Below are 21,351 nucleotides of genomic sequence, written 5' to 3' on the forward strand. Positions count from 1 at the left end.
TACTTGTTATAAATAAAAAAATTTTTATTTTCACTGTGGTTTTAATTTTGTGACTGATCAGACCTTGAAAAAAAATAACCCTTGTATGTACAAAATCCACTTTTGAAAACCCTTTTCCCACCAGTTATAATTTGTTCAATTACATCTTTTGTGATCTAAAATGTGTTATACCTTAACTCTTGTTGTTGAAAATTGACTTTCACAAAGTGCACAAAAGAATTTGACAGTGTCTTAAAAATTTTGGGATTGTTAAAATTTTTAATGGGAAAACAGGATGAACAGGATTAAATAGCAAATAAAACAATAAAGTATACTTGTAATTTATTTAAATATCTGTTAATAAACAGTTTCCATCTGTTTAAAAATTTAGAAAATTTTTTAAAAATTATATGTACAAATACATAAAAAAAGTATTAAAATTGCCTAGAGAACTTTATTTTAATACTATAAAATTAGTGGCTATTCTTGCTAATCTTTGTTATAAAAACATACATACATTTTATTTTATACATGATATTTTAAAATGTATAAAGAATACATTTTATTATGTATAAAGAATACACAATTCATTATCTTAACTATTATAATTGATTAATTAAAATGCAATATAAAACAAAATAAATCTTTATTAAAATTTACAAAATTAAAAATTTTTAAATTTATTTAAAATTTACAAAGAAAAATAAGGAAACTGTGAAAGAAAACATAAAAAGCCCTGTATCCGGCATTTAAGGATAAAACTACAAATTAAAACAAAAATTACGACAATGACACAAAAAAAAGGCTAAAATATCATATATATACTTTGAAAATTTTTTTTTTAAACAAAAGGAAGACAAACATAATTTTTATTTTTATGAAGGATAACGGAAATTCTTTCCAGCATATTTAGCACTTGGTCCTAATTCTTCTTCAATACGCAGTATTTGATTATATTTAGCCAAACGTTCAGAACGGCATGGAGCTCCAGTCTTTATCTACAAAAAAAAAATTACAGTAAAAATATGGTTAAAGGAAACTGCACTATACAAATACCATGAGTTGAAAAATACTATTTAGAAATTGCCTTCGAAAGTACTTAGGTTAACGTACAAGAATTCAGACAAACATAACCCACAAGGGAAAAAAAATTTGCTTTTAGAATTTTTAAACATTATTTTGTACCTGTTGATTTCCTTAAAATATCACAATTCATTCTTATCACATTTGATACATGAACATTTTTGGTCACATACCCAGATCTATGTATCTTTACGATTACAAACACCAAAGGGTGTTTTTGTGGAAATGAAAATTTTTTTTATAAAACATTTTATGAAAAGGAAAATTCTTCTCATTTAATACTTTAAATATTTAAATATTTAAGTATTTAACAAATATAAATTAATAAATAAAATCTTTTTAAATATTAAAAAAGGATACCTACGTAAGCAATATTTTACATAAAACTGTTACTGCATTATAAAGGGTGATTCAAAGAAACAGGAAATTTTGAAAGTTGTGTTTGTATCCGTGGGCGATTGGTACCACTTGATAAGTGGCACCAGCCTCTAACAACCTGCCATTTAGTTGTCATGGATCCTTGGAGTGGTGCGCAACGTGCATTTGCTATCAAAGCGTTTTACAAGAACAATGACAGTGTGGAGGAAGCGCGTAGAGAATTTCACCGTCATTTTAATCTGGGACGGCACGACCGTGTTCCATCAGCACGTGCAATTAAAACACTGATATCTAATTTTGAGGAAACCGGTTCGGCAATGAAAAAGAAACCTCCAGGCCATGAGCGAACCGTCCATACACCACAGAATGTTCAATCTTTACAAGATGCTGTCACACGAAGTCCACATCGGTCAATCCGTCTCTCAGCATCTTTACGATCGCATAGTTCAAGTGTTCGAAGAATGTTAGTGAAGAGCTTGCAATACCATCCATACAAGTTGCAGATCGTCCAGTAACTGAAACCGAACGATGCAGTTGTGCGAGCACAATTCTGTAATGTAATGCTTCAGAAGATAAACGATAACGAAGAGTTTGTTCACGAACTGTTGATGTCAGACGAAGCACATTTCCACCTCGGTGGATTTGTTAACGAGCAAAATTTCAGATACCGGGCACAAGAAAATCCCACGCAGCTACACCAGCGTCCATTGCACAGCCAGAAAGTGACCGTGTGGTGTGCTATGTCATCTTACGGTGTTGTTGGCTATTTTTTTGAGGATGACAACAGTGTTGCGATTACAGTGATGTCGGCTCGTTATGTAGCCGTGCTTGAAACCTTTGTTGTGTAACAACAAAAGAGATTTCCACCGATTCTTAACACAGCCTGGTTTCAACAAAACAAAGCAACGTCACATACCGCACGAATATCGATGGCAGCTGTACACCGATTATTTGGACAACGTGTCATTTCACAAAACTGTGACTTTCGCTTGTACTCTCGGCTTGCGATTCTTTTTGTGGGGTCACCTTAAAAGCAAAGCGTTCCACAGTAGACCTGCTACAACGGAAGAACTGAAGGCAAAGATCCGAGAAGCAATTGCGGAAATTCTAGTTGAAATGTTACGTCAAACCGTGAACAATTTAACAAAGGGACTTCGTGAGTGTTTACATAGAAGGGGAGGTCACCTGCAAGATGTCTTTAAAAAATAAACTAAAATGTATGTATCCTAAAATGGCAACATTTGTACAATTACATGAAATAAAATTCATTTTCTAAAAAAAGTTTTTCATTAATGTTATTTAATTTTTTTTAATTTCCCGTTTCTTTGAATCACCCTGTATAATTAACTGAAAGGTGTGCAATGCAAGAATGTACAAGGTCTGTTCATTTTATTAAAATAAACTTATTTTACAGATTGATTCTTGTCTTTTTTAAAGTACTTCCCTCACCTACTTATGATATTTTTCCCAGCGCTGTTACCACTTCAAAGCAGTTCTGGATATCTTCATTTGAAATGGCCTTTAAGGACAATGACAAATTAGTTTTTAATATCATCTATAGTATCTAAATTGCAACCTTTCATCTTTAGATTTTATTTTTTGAAATAAGAAAAAAATTGCAAGGAGCCAGGTCTGGTGAGTAGGGAGGCTGAGGTAGGACAATCATCTGATTTTTGGCACAAATCTGACAAATTGGCAAAAGCTGAGAGTGCAGGCACGCATTGTCACAGTGAAAACAACTTAAGCCTTTTTGCCGATTTTTCATGTATCTGCTAAACACCTTGATAGTATGGACAGTTCACTGTTATTTTTATTTTAATTAAATTGTGCATCACTTATTTTCTGAACAGACCTCATTATGATAAATATATTACTACAAATACATTTACAACTTTTATAGTAAAAATAGCTTACCTGTCCAGTACTGAGACCAACAACTAAATCAGCAATGAATGTATCTTCAGTCTCACCAGATCTATGAGAAACCATAGTTCCCCAACAATTCTTTTTAGCCAATAAATGGGCATTAACACTCTCAGTGACTGTACCAATCTGGTTAACCTTCAATAACAAACAATTGCAAGCTTTTTTGTCAACAGCGGTTTGGATTCTTTTTGGGTTCGTCACAGTCAAATCATCACCAACAATCTAAAAAACAATTTAATAACATTACAAAAAATTCTGAATAATGTAAGTGGTAACAATACAAAACGTTAATGTAATTAATAATTTACAAAGTTAATCAACTTGGCAAAACAGAGAAAAGCCGCAGAACAGAACAGCTCTTATTTGGACAGAATAATCATGTTATGTATGAAGAAATAAATAATCAGTTAAATCATTTTATATCAGTTTTGACATGATTAAAAAAATTCAATGCCTGTGTTTGTTAATTCTAACCCAGAAACCTCTGGATTAAATGCACATTCCCTACTAGTTATGCATCAGAAAATATCAACAGTTAGACAAAGCTGTAAATATATCACATAGCAAACACATCACACTAAAGAGAGCTATCATCAGCTCACTTTTAACAAATAGTTAATAAACAAAAACAAAGCGAGTAGTCTGCTGCAACAGGTCATTTGCCCAGTGCAAACTGCTATGATCAAACTGTGTCAAACTAATGAGTGCAGAATAAAAAGGGTCAAAACTGATACACTCTATCTACTTGGTGTCATGCATCCTGCAGCCAATGCATAAAAACAAGCTGTGAAAAAACAAAGACGCAGGAATGAGTATCCAATATTAAGTAATTTTGTTTTAACCTTTAACCTCCCGCTTTATTTTGCGCGTGAATCAAGATTTCGACATTTATTTATCTTGCTATTACTTAATTGTTTTTCATCCAAAAAATCTGAAAAAGTTAGGTTAATGTTAACAATGTTAATTTATATTGTTCAACAAAAATTAATTTTTGTTAATATCTGATTATGTTGCCCGCGTACAAATATGGTACAAAATGGGCCGATATAGAGTAACATACATAAATATTTATTTTATAAATATAATTTAACCAAACTTAACCTACGCTCGCTAACGTTGACTAATTAACACCGTAATTTTTTGAGTATTTATTTAATAAATTCAGTAATTATTGTAATTATTTATTATTTAAATAATCAAATTGCTTGCGAGTAAAGCAAGCGTAGATTAAGTTTGGTTAAATTATATTTATAAATTAAATAAATATAAATAGCCATTTATTATATTCTATATCGGCCCATTACCCACCTAAATCCGATTGACTACTTTGTTTTTAAATAAAGCTGTAGCTGCGGTGGCGTTATAATACTCAAGTACCAAAAATTACAATTTTTTTTTAGTTTGTTTTTTTTTTTAAATGATGAACCTATGTTCTTTTTTTATATTTATATAAACTATAGACTTTTCTGGCTAATTTGACGTAAAATTTATTTATATCAGATAAAAACTGATTATATAAATAAAAATAACTACATTTCAGAAAATTGTAAATAAAAAAAAAATTGAGATTTCAGTAAACGTTTTATCTTGCTATTACTCACTAACATTTTGAATGCGTTTCAAAAAAAATTTAAAAATAAATAATTTATTACACTTACAATTCTCCTGTGTGTATGGTTTAAAAAAAATATTTTATAATTGTAGCTTCCTTTCATAAGCCACGTTCACTCATTCTGTTGAATTTATGTTTGCATAGCAATTATATAAGAGATAAACCCCGCTAATGTATATAAGAATCAAAAAAATACCAAAATACTATTACAATGACGGCAGTGAAAAAAAAAGTACTGTGCGTTTGATCCCTTGTGAAATATCTACACTATACACAGCTCTTAATGCTTATCGCATTTTTCTCATGGTTCATGAGAAATTTGAATTTGAAAAATTGATTACCAGCAGGTTAATATAGTGACCAGCAGGAGACAAGTGTTTAAGTTTAATTTTGCTATTTCTGTACATTAAACCTTTTCCCAAGTTTATAGTTGAAACTTAATAGTCGAAAGTTTAACTTAATAATATTCTGCTTGCAAATAACAGGCAAGATAACAATGAATTGAAACACTTCTGCATTATTCCCACAAAATTATCTACGTACCTGTATATTAGTGGAGGAAGTTATTTTGGTCCATGCATCCCAATGATCTTGATCAAATGGATCTTCAATTGAGACAATCGGGTATTCTTTAATGAAGCTTTGGTAAAGATCAGTCAATTGTTCAGGTGAAATCCAACTGCTTTTTTCAGATTTTGGATTCTTGAAATCAAGGTCGTATTTTCCATCCCTAATAAAAAAATGAAACAAATTTGTAAAAATTATAAGATTTAACTTCTTACATCTAAAATAAATCCCTTAACAGTTGACAATACGTACACTCTTCAAAAGTTTTTCCCATTGATAGCCCTTTATTTTAAATTGAAACAAATTTTTAATTTTCTGTTCAAGTCGTGTTTAAGTTTACGTAAAGTTAACACTATATTCAAGATAAGATTGTGTATTTGTATATTTCCAAGATTTCTAATGCTTCTTTTAAATGCCAACTGTTAATATCCTTCAACAAAAATTAAATAATTATTTTTTATTTTATTATTTTTAATAATTTAATTTAAAATATATTATAAATTAGTATATAATACAATAATATAAATTTCATTCATTAACACTTGAGAATTTTCCTTGAATAAAAAGAGGCTTACTTGAAAAATTCAGAAGCAGCAACATCCATACCAATTTCAATTTTTCCAGTATAACCAGCATTTTCGATAGCGGTTGCTATAAGATTAAGTCCTTCTTTGTTATCAAGAATATTTGGTGCAAAACCACCTTCATCACCAACAGCTGTTGCATCCAAACCAAATTTTTCTAATATCACTTTCTTCAAATGATGATATACTTCTGAACCCATTTTCATAGCTTCAGTGAATGACGATGCACCTTAAAATCATATATTAAAATAAGTAAATTAATTCTTTATATTTACTTTTATTATTCAGAATATCCTTATTTGTATATTTGTATGAAAAAATGGTTTTAAACAAATTTGTTTAAACCAGTATTGGAAAAGCAAGTAAAGCATTGACAGAGCTAGCTTTTTTGACTAATCAGGTCAATCAATCTGTCACTACATACAAAATAATTACCTAACAAAAAACCTCAAAAATAAACTTGCTACATAATTTTCTTTTATTTAATAAAATAAATGTTTATTTTAATAAATTTACGCAAAAAAGGAATTTATTACAAAAAAGAAAATTAGATTTCATAATGCAAAGGATTCTCTAACCTGTAATTAATAAGGAACCAATTATTTTTCGCATAATAGTGGTAATTCTTGTTAAATTGTTTCAAATCATTTTTTGATTTGTCCGGGGACCAGCAGGGATCATATTTGCATTAATTGTTTTGATTCTGATTAATTTTCTAAATTTGTCAATTACAGTTTTCTCAAGATTGTTTTCTAGTTATTTAAACCAGTAACAGTTCCAAGTTATTTGCTTTGTTAAAATTGTTTTCACTAATTCTGTATAAATGTCCTTAAAATTCTAATTGCCAGATTGGTGTCTTATTTTTCTAAATTTATGCTTTACTTTTTAGTTTATTCTGTCCTGGTAATCTTAAGTCTTTATCCAAAAATTTTGCAACCCAGCCCCATGTTATGTATCCAGAAGAATCACTTTTGTATCGTATTTAGCATTACCCAAAATAGATTTTTTGTTGTATAAATTCAATTTTATTATATAATTTTTCAACACTAATGCAATGGCATTAGTGAATGGCCTTTATAATGAGCCTTTGTAGAGTGTTTAGCATTATTACTTCTGAGTTATTTAAATTTTGATACTATTTCCTGATTTTCAAGAATTTTTATTGTTAAATCTTTTTTTTTTAAATTTGTAAGCCTCTTTTATTAGTAACATTTGCTTAATTTTTGAACTTTAATTTGAGCCTTGACACCATGTCTTTTGCAAATATCACGATTATTTATTGTAAAATCATTTTCAAAAATTATTTCAAATATGTCAATATTTCAGTTCTAACTTGTTGATAACTGATTTAACGCATTCAATTATGCATTAAAAATGGAATAAAGTACAAAGGTTATTTTAAGGTCCGATCGGTCACAAGCTTACAACCACAGTGAAAATAAAAAATTCTTATTTGTAACAAGTACTTACACATAGTTACACTATTTCTCTACATAGTCGCCACTCCAATTTAGACATTTGTTGTAGCATGTTTCTATGCTGGTCTGCAGCTTGATATTTGTGCCAAAATGTTGTCCTAGCCAGCGTTTATGTGAGCAAAGAGGTGAATTTCAGATGGAGCGAAGTCCGGGCTGTATGGTGGGTGATCAAACACTTCTATGAAAATGCTGCAGGAGCTTCTTTGTTACAGCTGCAGTGTGTGGCCAAGCATTGTCATGGAGAAAGACAATGCCTGATGACAACATTCCTCTCTGCTTATTCTGAATTGCCCTTCGTAGAGTCACGCTATGAGGCTGCAGTGATCGTCGTGCCACGTTCCATGAATTCCACCAAGAAGCTGCAGACCAGCATAGAAACATGGCTGAAAACACAGGCAGCTCTGTTCTATGATGAGGGTATTGGAAAGTTGGTATACCACGCTACGACAAATGTCTAAGTTGGAGTGGCGACTATGTAAAGAAATAGCGTAACTATGTAAGTACTTGTTACAAATAAAAAATTTTTTATTTTCACTATGGTAAAAAATAACCCCTTGTATTAGGCATAATCATATCTATGATAGCTTCCTTATAAACCAAAACCAAGAAAAGCATGCCATCTTTGAACATTATGTTAACTTTCTTCCATCAATTATAAATTCTTACTGCAAGGTTATGCCAGTTAAAAAACAAAAGTATTACTTAGCATTACTTTTCAGATTTTGCTCTACACTAACAAAAATCACTTATCATATATAACATGAAAATCAGTCAACTGTTTGTTACTTACCAGTAGGAAGGATCATGAATTCTTGCATGGCGAGCTTGTTACCTGCATGTGAACCACCATTTATGACATTAAAAGCAGGTACTGGAAGTATAATGTTTTTGTTGCCAGCAATATCTGCAATATGTCTATAACAAAAAAAAGAAAAAGATTGTCACAAAGTTGTTCCAATTTAAATAAGATTTGTATCTTATATGGACATTAACAAAATACAAAAATGTATGGTAAGTATAAGTTTAGAAAATTAGCATTTCCTTACTTGTCAATAAAATTTCAATTTGTACAAAGTATGCACAATAAGGAAACTATTGTTACCTTACTAACTGAAGAAATTTATTCTGTTAAGCAGATTTGTTTCTGGTAAAAAAAGAGCAATTTTTCCTATACACAAATTTTTATTTACATTCCTTCTAAAGATTACTACTTAAATTTCTAATGTATAAAGATGTTATTTTTGTGAAAATTTACAAGACTTTTACACACATGAAAAAAAATAAAAATCCAAATTATAAGGCAATTTTTCAAGCTTTGCAAATGGTGACTTTGTAATTTCTATAAAGGTTATAAATAATGTTGATCATAAGCAAACTTATACTATTCAATAACTTGAGAATTTCCCTGCTTGTACTCTACATAATGCAGAGATTGTATTTCATTTTTTAATTTATTTTACAAATAAAACTTGTAACAAATACAAACTTGTATAATGGAATTCCCTTCTTTGCTGCACCAGCTTTACATACTGCTAATGATATACCTAAAAGGGCATTAGCACCAAATTTCGATTTGTTTTCAGTTCCATCTAATTTAATCATGAATTCATCAATTTCTTTTTGTTGAGTTACATTAAAACCCTAAAACATTAAAACATCAATATTAGAAAATGTATGATTTAAAAGAAACAATCTAAAAAAATGTAATTTTCTAGTTTACCATACAAGATGAGAGAACTTCCTTCAATCTTTTCTTAGTAGCCACAGGACAAGTAAGACTGAATAGGGTTTAGTAATAGACAAACTGGAAATTTCTTTTAACAACTGAAACGTTGTATATATAGATCTCCCTGTAGGATAATCCAAAGAATAACAGGAAATAATTTGGGAATTGATTCTACGGCTTTAAATAAGGAAAAAACTTATTTTTTCCTTTAGTTATGACTAGAAGTCATACTTTTGCAAGGGAAGTAAACTTTTTAGGCATGGTACCAATGTTCTTGAAACACTTTTTGCCTTAGACTGGAAGTAAGTAATGAACAAGAGTCTTCAAATGAAACAACCTCTAAACATGTATAACAGTGATAAAAATCAATGGTTGATATACCAACAATCTCCTATGATTTTCTAATGTAGAGAACAATCTTTGTTCCTGAGAAACATTACTCAGGAAAACATTTTTCCAGTCTTTTCTGCACATTGCTGGTGTTTAGAAGCTGTGTTTTTTTCTGACTGACAAGGTTTCCATCATGCTGCAAGTTTTTGTCTAACAGTTGTTTAAACTTAGAACTGTTAAGACAGTCCACAGCAGATGTAAACTTGTCCCAAAACTATCTTTACTTTTTCTCACTAATAACCAGTCCTGTATAGAGGAGTTTTCTACTCATAATGCCAATCTGCCATTCTTTAGAGGTGAAAAGGAACCAGTTTTTTTAATTTTTTTTTAAACAGCATTTACTGTAAAATAGCATTATATATTCTAGACAGAACAAAAAATATGCTTTTACAAAAAATGAATTAAAAATAAAACATGAAAATTACTGAATAACCAAACTAAAATAACATTATTACACAAACAACTTTAAGAATGGGCGTTGTCCAGCACAATAACACAGATCCCTGAGTTATTTGTATGCTACTGTATATACAATCTTTGTTTAAGTTAAATTCTATTTAGGTATAATGTGAAATTAAAGTAAAAGTGGATTAAAAATAGTCTATTTAAAATATCTACTAGGAAAGCTTAATACTGCAATCCAAAAACAAAATGGAAGGCACAGCTGTATTTCACTTTTTCTGGGAAGTGTTTTTCTGGGCGAAAAACACTTCCTACGTTAATGATATTAACACTTCACTTAATGATATTAAGTGAATCCGGTTTATTAATCAGACTGAACTGGCTGGCTTTGGCTGTTAGCATTTTTTCTTATTTCACACCTTCAATAATTTCCGTAACGCTACATCCCATTAAACTTCATATATCCATCACCATGAAGGCAAAAAAACCAAAAATCTGGTAGATATATCTGATTTTTATTCATAGCTTAAATTTAAATTATTAAGTATAATTTACCTGTTTGATAACTTCTGGACCAACAATATTATTAATATTATCAACTGCTTTTTTTACACCTTTACCATGGTAGTTAGCCTTGTCACCATCTCTTAACTCTAGTGCTTCATGAACACCAGTAGAGGCTCCTGAAGGTACAGCAGCTCTGAATACTCCACCAAAATCAGGTACTAAGTCAACCTACAAGAAAACAATTACAGATTTAAGTACTATATACTATAATACTATGTTATATATATATATATATATATATATATATATATATATATATATTATATGAAAAAATAGGTATAAACATTTTTGTAATAAGGTTTTCTTTGAGTAATCAATATTAGGCAATAACAATCTTGTCTCTCTGAAGATTTGGATAGATTTAACATTTTGGATAGATTTAAATCATGCAACACACATACATACATACATACATACATACATACATACATACATACATACATACATACATACATACACACACACACACAAACCATTGCAAGTTATGCGATAACTACCATAGTAACAATTACAACCTACTGTTTTATAATTCATGATCAAGTTTGAGTAACAAATATAAATAAAAAAAGTTGTCTGGTCGATCTACCTACCTCTACAGTTGGGTTTCCTCTTGAATCAAATATCTGACGAGCCTTGATCGAAACAATAGCCATATTTCTTCCAGAACCAAAACACTTGGAACTAAAACACAAAAAAAACATTTCACTGGTCAATTTAAAAAATTTTCTTCAACCTAATATAATTTTAAAATGCTACATAGCACAAACATGTAAATTCTTTGGTAAAAATTCATTCTGCTGATAATCATATTTTACACACCATTCTGTAAAAAATTGTGTACTCCTACAATTTATTTTATAATGCGTTATAAGTAAACTAGCCCATCGAGCTAGTCAGTTAGCTGGGTACTGAAAGGGCTGGGGAAAAGGCTCTGGAGAAGACCAAGGTATTTGTGGTAATGGCCAAAAATGGAAACTGGGGCCAATCGCCTTCAGGTGCAGGGTGTGTACTTTTTGTTACTTCAGTGAAGTACTTGGGGTTTGAAACATGTTGCTGAAGCCATGATCAGGCAGGCTCATAAAATATTTAAATTTGTTACAGCAATGCAGTCCTATGTCTAAACAGCATATTTATTTGTGCATCAACTCAATGCTGTATGGGGCTCTGCTTGGATGAGGGGCCCTGAACATTCAACATGCTAGGCTGACCCTGGAGTGGGTTCAGAATAATGTAGGCGACGTTCTCTATTACCGGTATAATAGAGAACTACAACTGCTACTGTAATAAAGATAAAACCTTACAAGGTTCTATGCAACAGCGAAGCCAAGGATTAAAGATATTTAAATTAATCGTGTTGTGTCATGCTGTGAGTTGGTAGGCATTAAAGGAGAATAACTCTTGGGGCATGGGCGTTTTGATTTGGGTACAGGAAGACAATTTGTGCCGAAATTGTAGCACCACAAATGATTAGCATGTTTTATCTTTTGCGTGAAAGATGGATAGATTAAAAGATGCAATATATGGCAGTTGATCCCCATGGGACTCCCATTATCTCTGTCTCTTGGCTGTCGATCCTACTTCACACCAGAGACCAGTTTATACTTTTTGGCAGATCCGTTCATGTTGAGTGGCAGGGGTTTTAATTGTTAAGAGAGCCTGACACTGCTGTTCTGTGCAAGCAGACAGCAGCTGATGAACAAAGACAAAGTACTTTGGTTAAAAGATTTATTAGTATCATTAACAAATTTAGATGTACTAAGTTTCAGTACAATACTAAATTGTTTATTACATTCTTTTCTATCCAAACTATTATAATAAATAATTTTTTAATATTATGAACTATTATAATTATAATTATAATTATTATTATAATTATAACTATTATTATTATAATTTAATATATTTTAAACAGTTGTTGACCCATTTATTTCTAATACTGACTTATTAGCCAATCTGAATTTTGTCACCTAAGTTTTCTGGGACAAGGAATAATTGACTTATTTGGAAATAATCAGATGAATATATGACAATGTACGTATTGTTATATATAACAATAACAAATTATACACACGATGAGGATAGTAAAATGTGACGACGAGCTTGACTTTACATGTTAAGGAGCCACTTTTTTGATGGATAAAGCAATTTTCTATTCAAACTTTTGATACAGCCATATTAACCTGATAGCATACACATGGAAAAACAAACCATTTACTATTAATTCACTTGCTATTAATTCATTTATTGAAGTCTTATTGAAATATACAGATTATATAACATAATGCAATACTTGTGTATCAAATACCGTTTAACTAATTGGTTACTTATGTTTTAACATAAAGTGAAAGGAATCATTATAATATACCACCTTTATAATATACAGAAGTATCTTTAAATGTAATGAAAGATAAAGTAATGATAAGAGTTTTTCCTTCAGGTTTAATAAAGTTCATTCAGGAATAATGTAAAAGAGATAGTTAAAATTCAGTATTTACTACTGTAGTGTATTTTAAACTCCACATATTACTATTTCTCACACAAATACAGTTATTGGTAACTTATTGGACAGATAATTTTGTTATTTCACACAGCTATTAGCATATTCATGCTGTAAACTGCATTTCTATTTTTATCTAGACAATTTTTTTTGTGGGACATCCTTTTACACACATTAAAATTTTATCTGGATTATTCTGAGCCATGTTATAGAAAAAAAAAGTTATGGAGAAAATAAACCCCTTCCATTAGTAATTTAAAAAATCCCCAAACATTGACAGACTAAATGACCTTATAAAATTTGAAATGTCCTTGACTTTGTTACTAGAAAATAAATTTATGTAAAAAATATCTGTGTGTATATTAACAGAATTAAGTAAATATACACTGCAGTATACTATTTAGATATAAAATAAACAACAATGATATCATAATGAAGATTATGATAATTCTTACCGTTATCTACTACTATAAAATATGGTATATATTTTATAACACTCTCAATAGCTGCTTTAGCAGTAAAGAACTACTTTACATTACCAACAGCTATTTAAATGTTTTTATTAAATGACGTCACAAATGACATCAATTATCTTATCAATTTTTTTCTTCATATGTAACTATTAATTCCAGATGATGTGATAAGACGACAAAACCTATTGTAATGAAATTTTTTTTCAGATTTGAAACAATTTACAACAAGATGCACAATTGAAATATTATATAATTTATAATAGAAAAAAGGTCACTTACATATATGACCTTTTTACACAGGTTATCAAAGTCCACAGATTGTAATGAAGGGTATAAAATAATTTTTTTTTAAGAAAAATCCAGATATGGCTCACAATTCTTAATACCTATATTTGTTAAGTATAAAACATTTTTTAAATATTTTACTTTTAAAATCCAAGCGAACAAAAAACATTTCCATTTTAAGAAGTACAGGTTGATTTTTGAAAATTTTTTCTTTCACTTAAGTGTTACAAGATATAATCTTAATTGTATAACACTTAATCTTAAGTGTTACAAATATATCTTAATCCAGTATACCTTCACCATCCTTCAAATACCCAAATACCTACACCAGTATGCATTGGGAAAACACAGTTAAGCTCTAGTAGGAGTCAAAAACAAACTAGAGATGGGGATCATCAACTCTTATACCCACACATCTCTGTAAGGTAAAAAAATCTTAAGATGCAGTTACAGATAAAAATTGCACAAATCTTAAAGTGCAGATTAGCTAAGCCAAACATACCTATTTAACCCACCGGGTTGGTTTAGTGGTTAATGCGTCTTCCAAAATCAGCTGATTTGGAAGTCGAGAGTTTCAGCGTTCAAGTCCTAGTAAAGCCAGTTTATTTTTACACGGATTTAATACTAGATTCACTATGATTTACACTCATATATCATCCTCTGAAGAATTATCTAAACGGTAGTTACCGGAGGCTAAACAGGAAAAAGAAAGAAAGAAACATACCTATGTACTTGCTTCGCTCGCCAACCTCATCTTTCTTTTCTTTTCTTTCTTTTTCCTGTTTAGCCAATGTAAATGAAGTGTAGTCTTGTACATTCTCAGTTTGACTATTCCTGAGATGTGTGGTTAATTGAAACCCAACCACCAAAGAACACCAGTATCCACGATCTAGTATTCAAATCCGTGTAAAAATAATAGCTGGCTTTACTAGGACTTGAACGCTGGAATTCTCGACTTCCAAATCAGCTGATTTGGTTAGATGTGTTCACCACTAGACCAACCCGGTGGGTTTCCTTAACCTCATCTAATTAACATTAAATATACAAATTATATATGTTATTCTCAGACATTGGAGGAGATTAATCAAATTCACCGTATTTGATGTCAAGAGGGCAAACCATCTCACCATTTTATTTGTATCATTATCATTCCCTTCATGCAGTTATCAGACTGGCCCTTTAATTAAAATTTTTTATAACTGCATTGACTAACATATTTTGTTGCATGGTAACATAACATGCATAATTTGTAAAAAAACCTGTGTGCTTAACAAGTTTTTTTTGTATTTAAATTGAAAAATTTAAGGTGTTATAAATTATAAAATAAAAATTATAATGTATAATTGTATATGTAAATTTTAGTTAGTGGGATGAAGAATTTGATTATTGAATATAATTTATTTTCAGACAAGGTTGGCAAAGGGAAGCAAGCATAGGTTATGTTTGGCTTAAATTTAATCTTAGAGATTTTAAAATTTTTAGTTATTTCGACCCACATCAGAGCTTATCTGTGTTGGAGATTTCAGATATTCTCCAATTTCAACCTTTAACAGTAACATAAAAACAAAAACTTTCCTCTGAAATTGGTTTTTTCACAATATGCCACCCCTAAACGAGTTTTTAATGGTTAATATGATAAATATAACTCCATATATAAAAATAACCAATCAAAAATTAAGGAAAATTCGGCCAGTCTTGAGCTATATACAGTTAAAAGCGGTAAGAGAACATACACACATACATAAAAATATGTGTTAAACTTGATACACCCTATTTTTGACACAATCACAAAGAATCATAATCTGATAAAGTAGTATTCATAATGAATGTAAGAAAGGAATAATTTTAAATCTGGACAAACTATAAATCAAAAATGTTTTATAGGATACAAAATAATGCTTTATATGGTTGTGTTAAAAATGTATAAAACCTTTTACCCCCATTCTATAAATAAACAATGTAGAAACCAAACCAAGAATCATAATATGATAAAGTAGTATTCATAATGAATGTAAGAAAGGAATAATTTTAAATCTGGACAAACTATAAATCATAAAAATGTTTTATAGGATACAAAAGAATGTTTTATATGGTTGTGTTAAATATGTATAAAACCTTTTACCCCCATTCTATAAATAAACAATGTAGAAACCAAGAATGTTTTGTAAAGTATTCTTTAGGTAGAAAACACAAAACATTGCTTTCTTGCTAATGTACTTTATAACCTTTCAACTGACAAAAGAAGAGGGTGGGACACTTATCTTAATTCAATATTGATAAAATTATTTCAGAATGATCAATACTATATATATATATATATATATATATATATATATATATATATATATAGTGTCAAAATACATAAAAAATAATCAATGTTTTGTTTATTTAAAAACTGAACAACAATAATAGTAATGCTTCTGTGTAAAACCTATTTGTTTGATTTATTAAGCTACTTTATATATTTACCAACAGATTTTAAAATTCATCCTAAATAAATATTTAAATGCTACTACTATTTTAGATTTACTATATTCAATTAATCAAATAAATTAATTGCTTTTCAATTAATATAAAAATAAAAAAATTATATATAAATATAAAAATTGCTTTTTAAATAAATATAAATAAATACTAATATATATAAATATATACTAAATTTAGCTTCCTTTTTTCAACAACAAATATAATTAAAACAACAATAATATAATTATTTTAATTTATGAAGAATACCCCCCCCCCCTACTACACATAAAACAGCAACTTCTAATGACCTGTAGTGTGCTATTTCTTACATTGTAAATTTCTCAAGTACAATTTAAAATCTTTGACCTTTACGAAGGTCAAAGTGAAATAATATATAGTATGCAATTTGTGACTTCTATTATGACAAATTTCTCAAATGTACACACTTTTGTAATTAGACAAAAGTGTAATTAATACAACAAACTGTAATTAAGAGTTTTCTTTATCAGCACTCCAAGTTTAGTATATTAAAAAATTTATCAAAAAATAAAAGTATTAAGAAAGAAAACATTTAAAAGCTGCTACTTAAATTTTATTATCAAACTTACATATTTTTATCTATTGAAATTGGATCCTATCAAGATTCAAGTAATAAAAACGTTTTAATATAAAAATTTACATAACCTAAATAGTTAACGCCGGCAAATCTGAAAAAAACGCATTGAGAATATCCATAACAAAAAAAATAAGATCCAAAGTACAGTATAGGAAATCTTGTTTTGCTTACAGAAAAAAAGTAAAAAAATGCCTAATATGCTGTAAAAAAAAATTATACTTAAGATGTACTTACATTACAGAACTTCTTAACATCATGGAAAAATTAAGCACAAAAAAAAGAAAAATGTCGGAATAAAATAATTAACCTACATCAACTTTCATGAAAAGGATGGGTGAAAAAATAACCTTTTTACTGTATAATACAGAACGACAATATGCAACCGGTGTTAAATTCTAACAGCAATTACTCTTTCCAGTTTATACAAACCAATCTCAGGTTTATAAATACAATACAAAAACTCATAAAAAACCGTCAATAAAACCTTAATTTCTAATAATGTAATACAAAAAACCAATTTTCGAAAAATGAACCTCTAAATAATTAAAAAACTTATACGTCCTTCAAGAGTTATTTACACTTATGTCAAAACTTTCTATACAGGAAAAAACACTAAAGTAATATAAAATTTTACAATAAAACACGCTTATTTATTAACTAATAGATTTAAAAGTTAAATAATAAGGACTATAAATTATATATTAAATAACTTACAAAAACTGATTTAGATAAAATGAAGCGGCTTCTTCACCAATATGCCCTTCAAATGGAAGAGAGACGCTAGGGCGTCAGACCACGTTACTATGTCCTAAACCGATTAAGTACACATCACGCTATCTTACATTTATTTAAGGAATTACCTCAAGAAATGTAGTTTTAATAAAATGTAAGAGATAGCGGAACAAACGTTTTTGTAGATCATGCTTTTGAATAGCATGATCATGAATTTAATTTTCAATGTAACTACTACTCCTTTCTGTTCTTTCATACAATTAAATCAACATATTTATTTGTTACATATTCCAGTTTTATATATAGTCTTGGTTGGTTCCTTCTAAAAGGATATTATACCAATTTATGTGGTTTGTCCTTTGCAAGATTCTATCAAAAGTTAATTTCTCATAGTTTTAAGTATTTATGTCTTATAATAATGAGTGAATACAATTAGAATTCTATTTAGGATAATTCAAAATATTTAAACTACTTGTTAGAACACATCTTGAAATGACTGATCAAATAAACTCAAAATTTTACCTAAAATAGAAGATAAATATTGTTATGTAAAGGTATACAGATAATTCCCTATTCTTTTGTTCAGTCAAATGACAATCCATAACATTGGATTAAAAAATTGGCAACAAAAATTAATACCATAACTGAGTAGAATCTGATTGTTTAGGCAAAACATCACTAACATTAATTATAATGATTTATTTAATGATGAATGAAATTTATAAGAAATGAAGGCAAGAATTATATTATCAAGAATCTTTTGGAATAAAAATACTGCAGTAGGAGGTAAATAAAGAGTATAAAACACCACACTGGTGGTAATAAGAACAAAGAGTAACACTAATACTGTCAAAGACCTTGTCCTTGTTTACAATTAATCCAGTAAATTTTTTGATTTTATAATTTTAATGCAAGGGTTATTTTTTTCCAAGGTCTGATCGGTCACAAAATTAAAACCACAGTGAAAATAAAAAAAATTTTTATTTGTAAACAAGTACTTTCATAGTTACACTATTTCTCTACATAGTCGCCATTCCGATTTAGACATCTGTCGTAGCGTGGTACCAACTTTCCAATACCCTCATCATCGAACGGAGCCACCTGTGTTTTCAGCCATGTTTCTACACTGGTCTGCAGCTCGATGTCTGTGCCAAAATGTTGTCCTCCTAGCCAGCGTTTCATGTGAGCAAAGAGGTGAAAATCGGATGGAGCCAAGTCCGGGATGTATGGTGGGTGATCAAACATTTCCCAACAAAAACGCTGCAGGAGCTTCTTTGTTACAGCTGCAATGTGCGGCCGAGCATTGTCATGGAGAAAGACAATACCTGATGACACAACATTCCTCTCCACTTACTCTGTATTGCCCTTCATAGTCATTGAGTCACACAGTTTGAGGCTGCAGTAACGGTTGTGCCACGTTCCATGAATTCCACCAAGAGAACTCTATTCCGGTCCCAGAACACAGTAGCCATACACTTTCTGTTCGCTTGAACTTCTTTGGTTTACTGGGAGAATGAGAATGCATCCACTGTTTGGATTGTTCTTTTGTTTCTTCAGTTTCGAAATGGACCCGTGTCTCAGCCCCTGTGACAACTTTGTTCAAAAAAATCGTCTCCATTGTGGTAGCGCTGGAGAAACATTAGGGAGGCATCCATTCTTCATTGTTTGGTGATGGTCAGACAGCATCTTGGGAACCCATCTCACACACAGTTTGCGGTACTGAAGTCTCTCACCTTGAAATTTCAAGTAACCAAATCACTCAATACAGAAATTGTGAACCCGACGATTTTCTCGATTTGCCTCATCCACTCGCTCAACAAGATCATTGGTCGACACTTGCTTCCTTCCCTGACCACCTTGCATCATTAACACCTGCACATCCAGTTTTAAAGTTCGTACACCATTGTCGCACTTTGCTGTCACTCATTGAAGTTTCACCATACAATACTTATACGTCGATGAATTTCAGCTGCATTACACCCCTCAGCCCGAAGAAGTCGAATTACCGCATGCACTTCACACTTGGCAGGAGAAGCTATTGCTGTAGAGTTTACGTGCTAGCTGCGTGTTGAAATGAAGTGACACGGCATGATTGAAGGCCATACTAGAGACGCTGCACAACACATATGCACAAAGGTTCATCCAATTTTTGCACGGGTTTTTATTTCATGACTGATCGGACCTTGAAAAAAAAAACCCTCGTACTATTATTGGTTGGGAATCCTATTTATGTGTTCAGCAATATTATGTCTACCTGAAAACCGCAAATATAGGTAAGTTTGTCAAAGTTACATGTTTACAATTAATATAAGATGTACACAACAAACACTGTACACAATCATTACATTACTTAGTTATATATATGAATAAAAAATTCTTGTTGGAGAGTACGCTATTTATTTAAAAGGAAAATATATCTGCCAAGATATATTAAAAATCATAAAATTGACTTTTTATTAAAAAACTAAGTGACTTTTTTTTTCTAAACCTAAGGATAAAAGTATACTGTGGATGGAATGAGTGGAAAATAATTTATAATGCAAAGATTCTTGTGCAAAGGAAAAAAGAGCACTTGAAAAAAATTAACAAGAAAAATGGATATGCTTTGAGAAGATATATGGAAAAGAATAATAGCAGAAAACAATACTGATGTGGTCCTTTAGAAGGCTTTGAAATAGAAATAATTTACTTATGTTTTATGTTATGATTCTTCAGAGGCTGTTTTTATTAGTCAGGATTCTCAATTTAGATAAACAAATTTTAGATAAATTCTCAATTTAACACAATAAAACAGAGTGAAAGAGCTAGCTCAGGAACAAGGCTCAGATATAGTAAAGGAATTAACTTTTACCTTGAAATAAAGAGAACCAAATTTAAGCTAAAACAATTTTCAAAGATTAGTTTTGAAGATTAATTTTCTAACAGATGGATTCATTCTGGCAGATTTTATTAAATTTTTTTGTAATTAAGCCAACTGTAGACCATTCAAGTATTTCTTCTATTTTTCTTTTTTTTTGTTCGTATTCTTTCTTCATTTGTTGTAGGCACCTGTTCTGTGTATATGCCCATGATTTTCACTTCTTTCTTCACAGTTCTCCATTTTTAACCTGTATCGTCCTGTTTTCTTGAGGCATAGAAAACAGAAGTGTAAATGAGGGGAGTCTGCTGAACCCTTGTCTTAATTCTATTTTAATTTCAAAGGGAGCACTTATTTCCTGATGTACCTGTCCTGGAGTAAATTCAGACATTTTAAAAATAGCTTTTTCTAGGCAATTGCAACTCTACCCACATGCTAAAAATAAATGAATTATTTTATTTAAATATTAAAAAGAATATTGCATTTTATGTAAAAGTAAGCTTTTAGAAATATGATTTAACAATATGGAAAAATGTTTACATAAATACATCTTGATAAGATGTATAAAATAAGTTAATTAGCAATAAATAAGTTATTACAATAAAAAATTGTTATTTTAAAATTATAAACAATTAGATGTAAATAAATGGAATATTTTTTTTTTTTAATTGTAATTTTAAATACTAGGTTTTTAATTTCACATCATTAGTAAAATTCCTTTAACCCAATTGAC

General features: G+C 29.9%; 1 protein-coding gene across 2 annotated transcripts; it reads right to left on the minus strand.

Moving 5' to 3' along the window:
- Positions 1-304: 304 nt before the first annotated feature.
- Positions 305-17,883, minus strand: Eno (alpha-enolase). 2 transcript variants are annotated; one of them, XM_075380848.1, is made up of 9 exons: positions 17,744-17,883; positions 11,283-11,373; positions 10,681-10,860; positions 9,094-9,248; positions 8,398-8,522; positions 6,121-6,358; positions 5,522-5,708; positions 3,355-3,588; positions 305-977 (listed from the first exon to the last, which is right to left on the minus strand). In XM_075380848.1, the coding sequence occupies exons 2-9, from the start codon at positions 11,343-11,345 to the stop codon at positions 855-857; spliced, it is 1,305 nt and encodes a 434-aa protein (XP_075236963.1). In that variant the 5' UTR covers positions 11,346-11,373; positions 17,744-17,883; the 3' UTR covers positions 305-854. The 2 variants fall into 2 exon arrangements, with proteins under 2 accessions (XP_075236963.1, XP_075236964.1); XM_075380849.1 differs by lacking the exon at positions 17,744-17,883 and adding an exon at positions 13,645-13,778.
- Between the last annotated feature and the right edge of the window lie 3,468 nt (positions 17,884-21,351).

Source organism: Lycorma delicatula, chromosome 13 (assembly GCF_047948215.1).
Source record: "Lycorma delicatula isolate Av1 chromosome 13, ASM4794821v1, whole genome shotgun sequence".
NCBI classification, from domain to species: domain Eukaryota; kingdom Metazoa; phylum Arthropoda; class Insecta; order Hemiptera; family Fulgoridae; genus Lycorma; species Lycorma delicatula.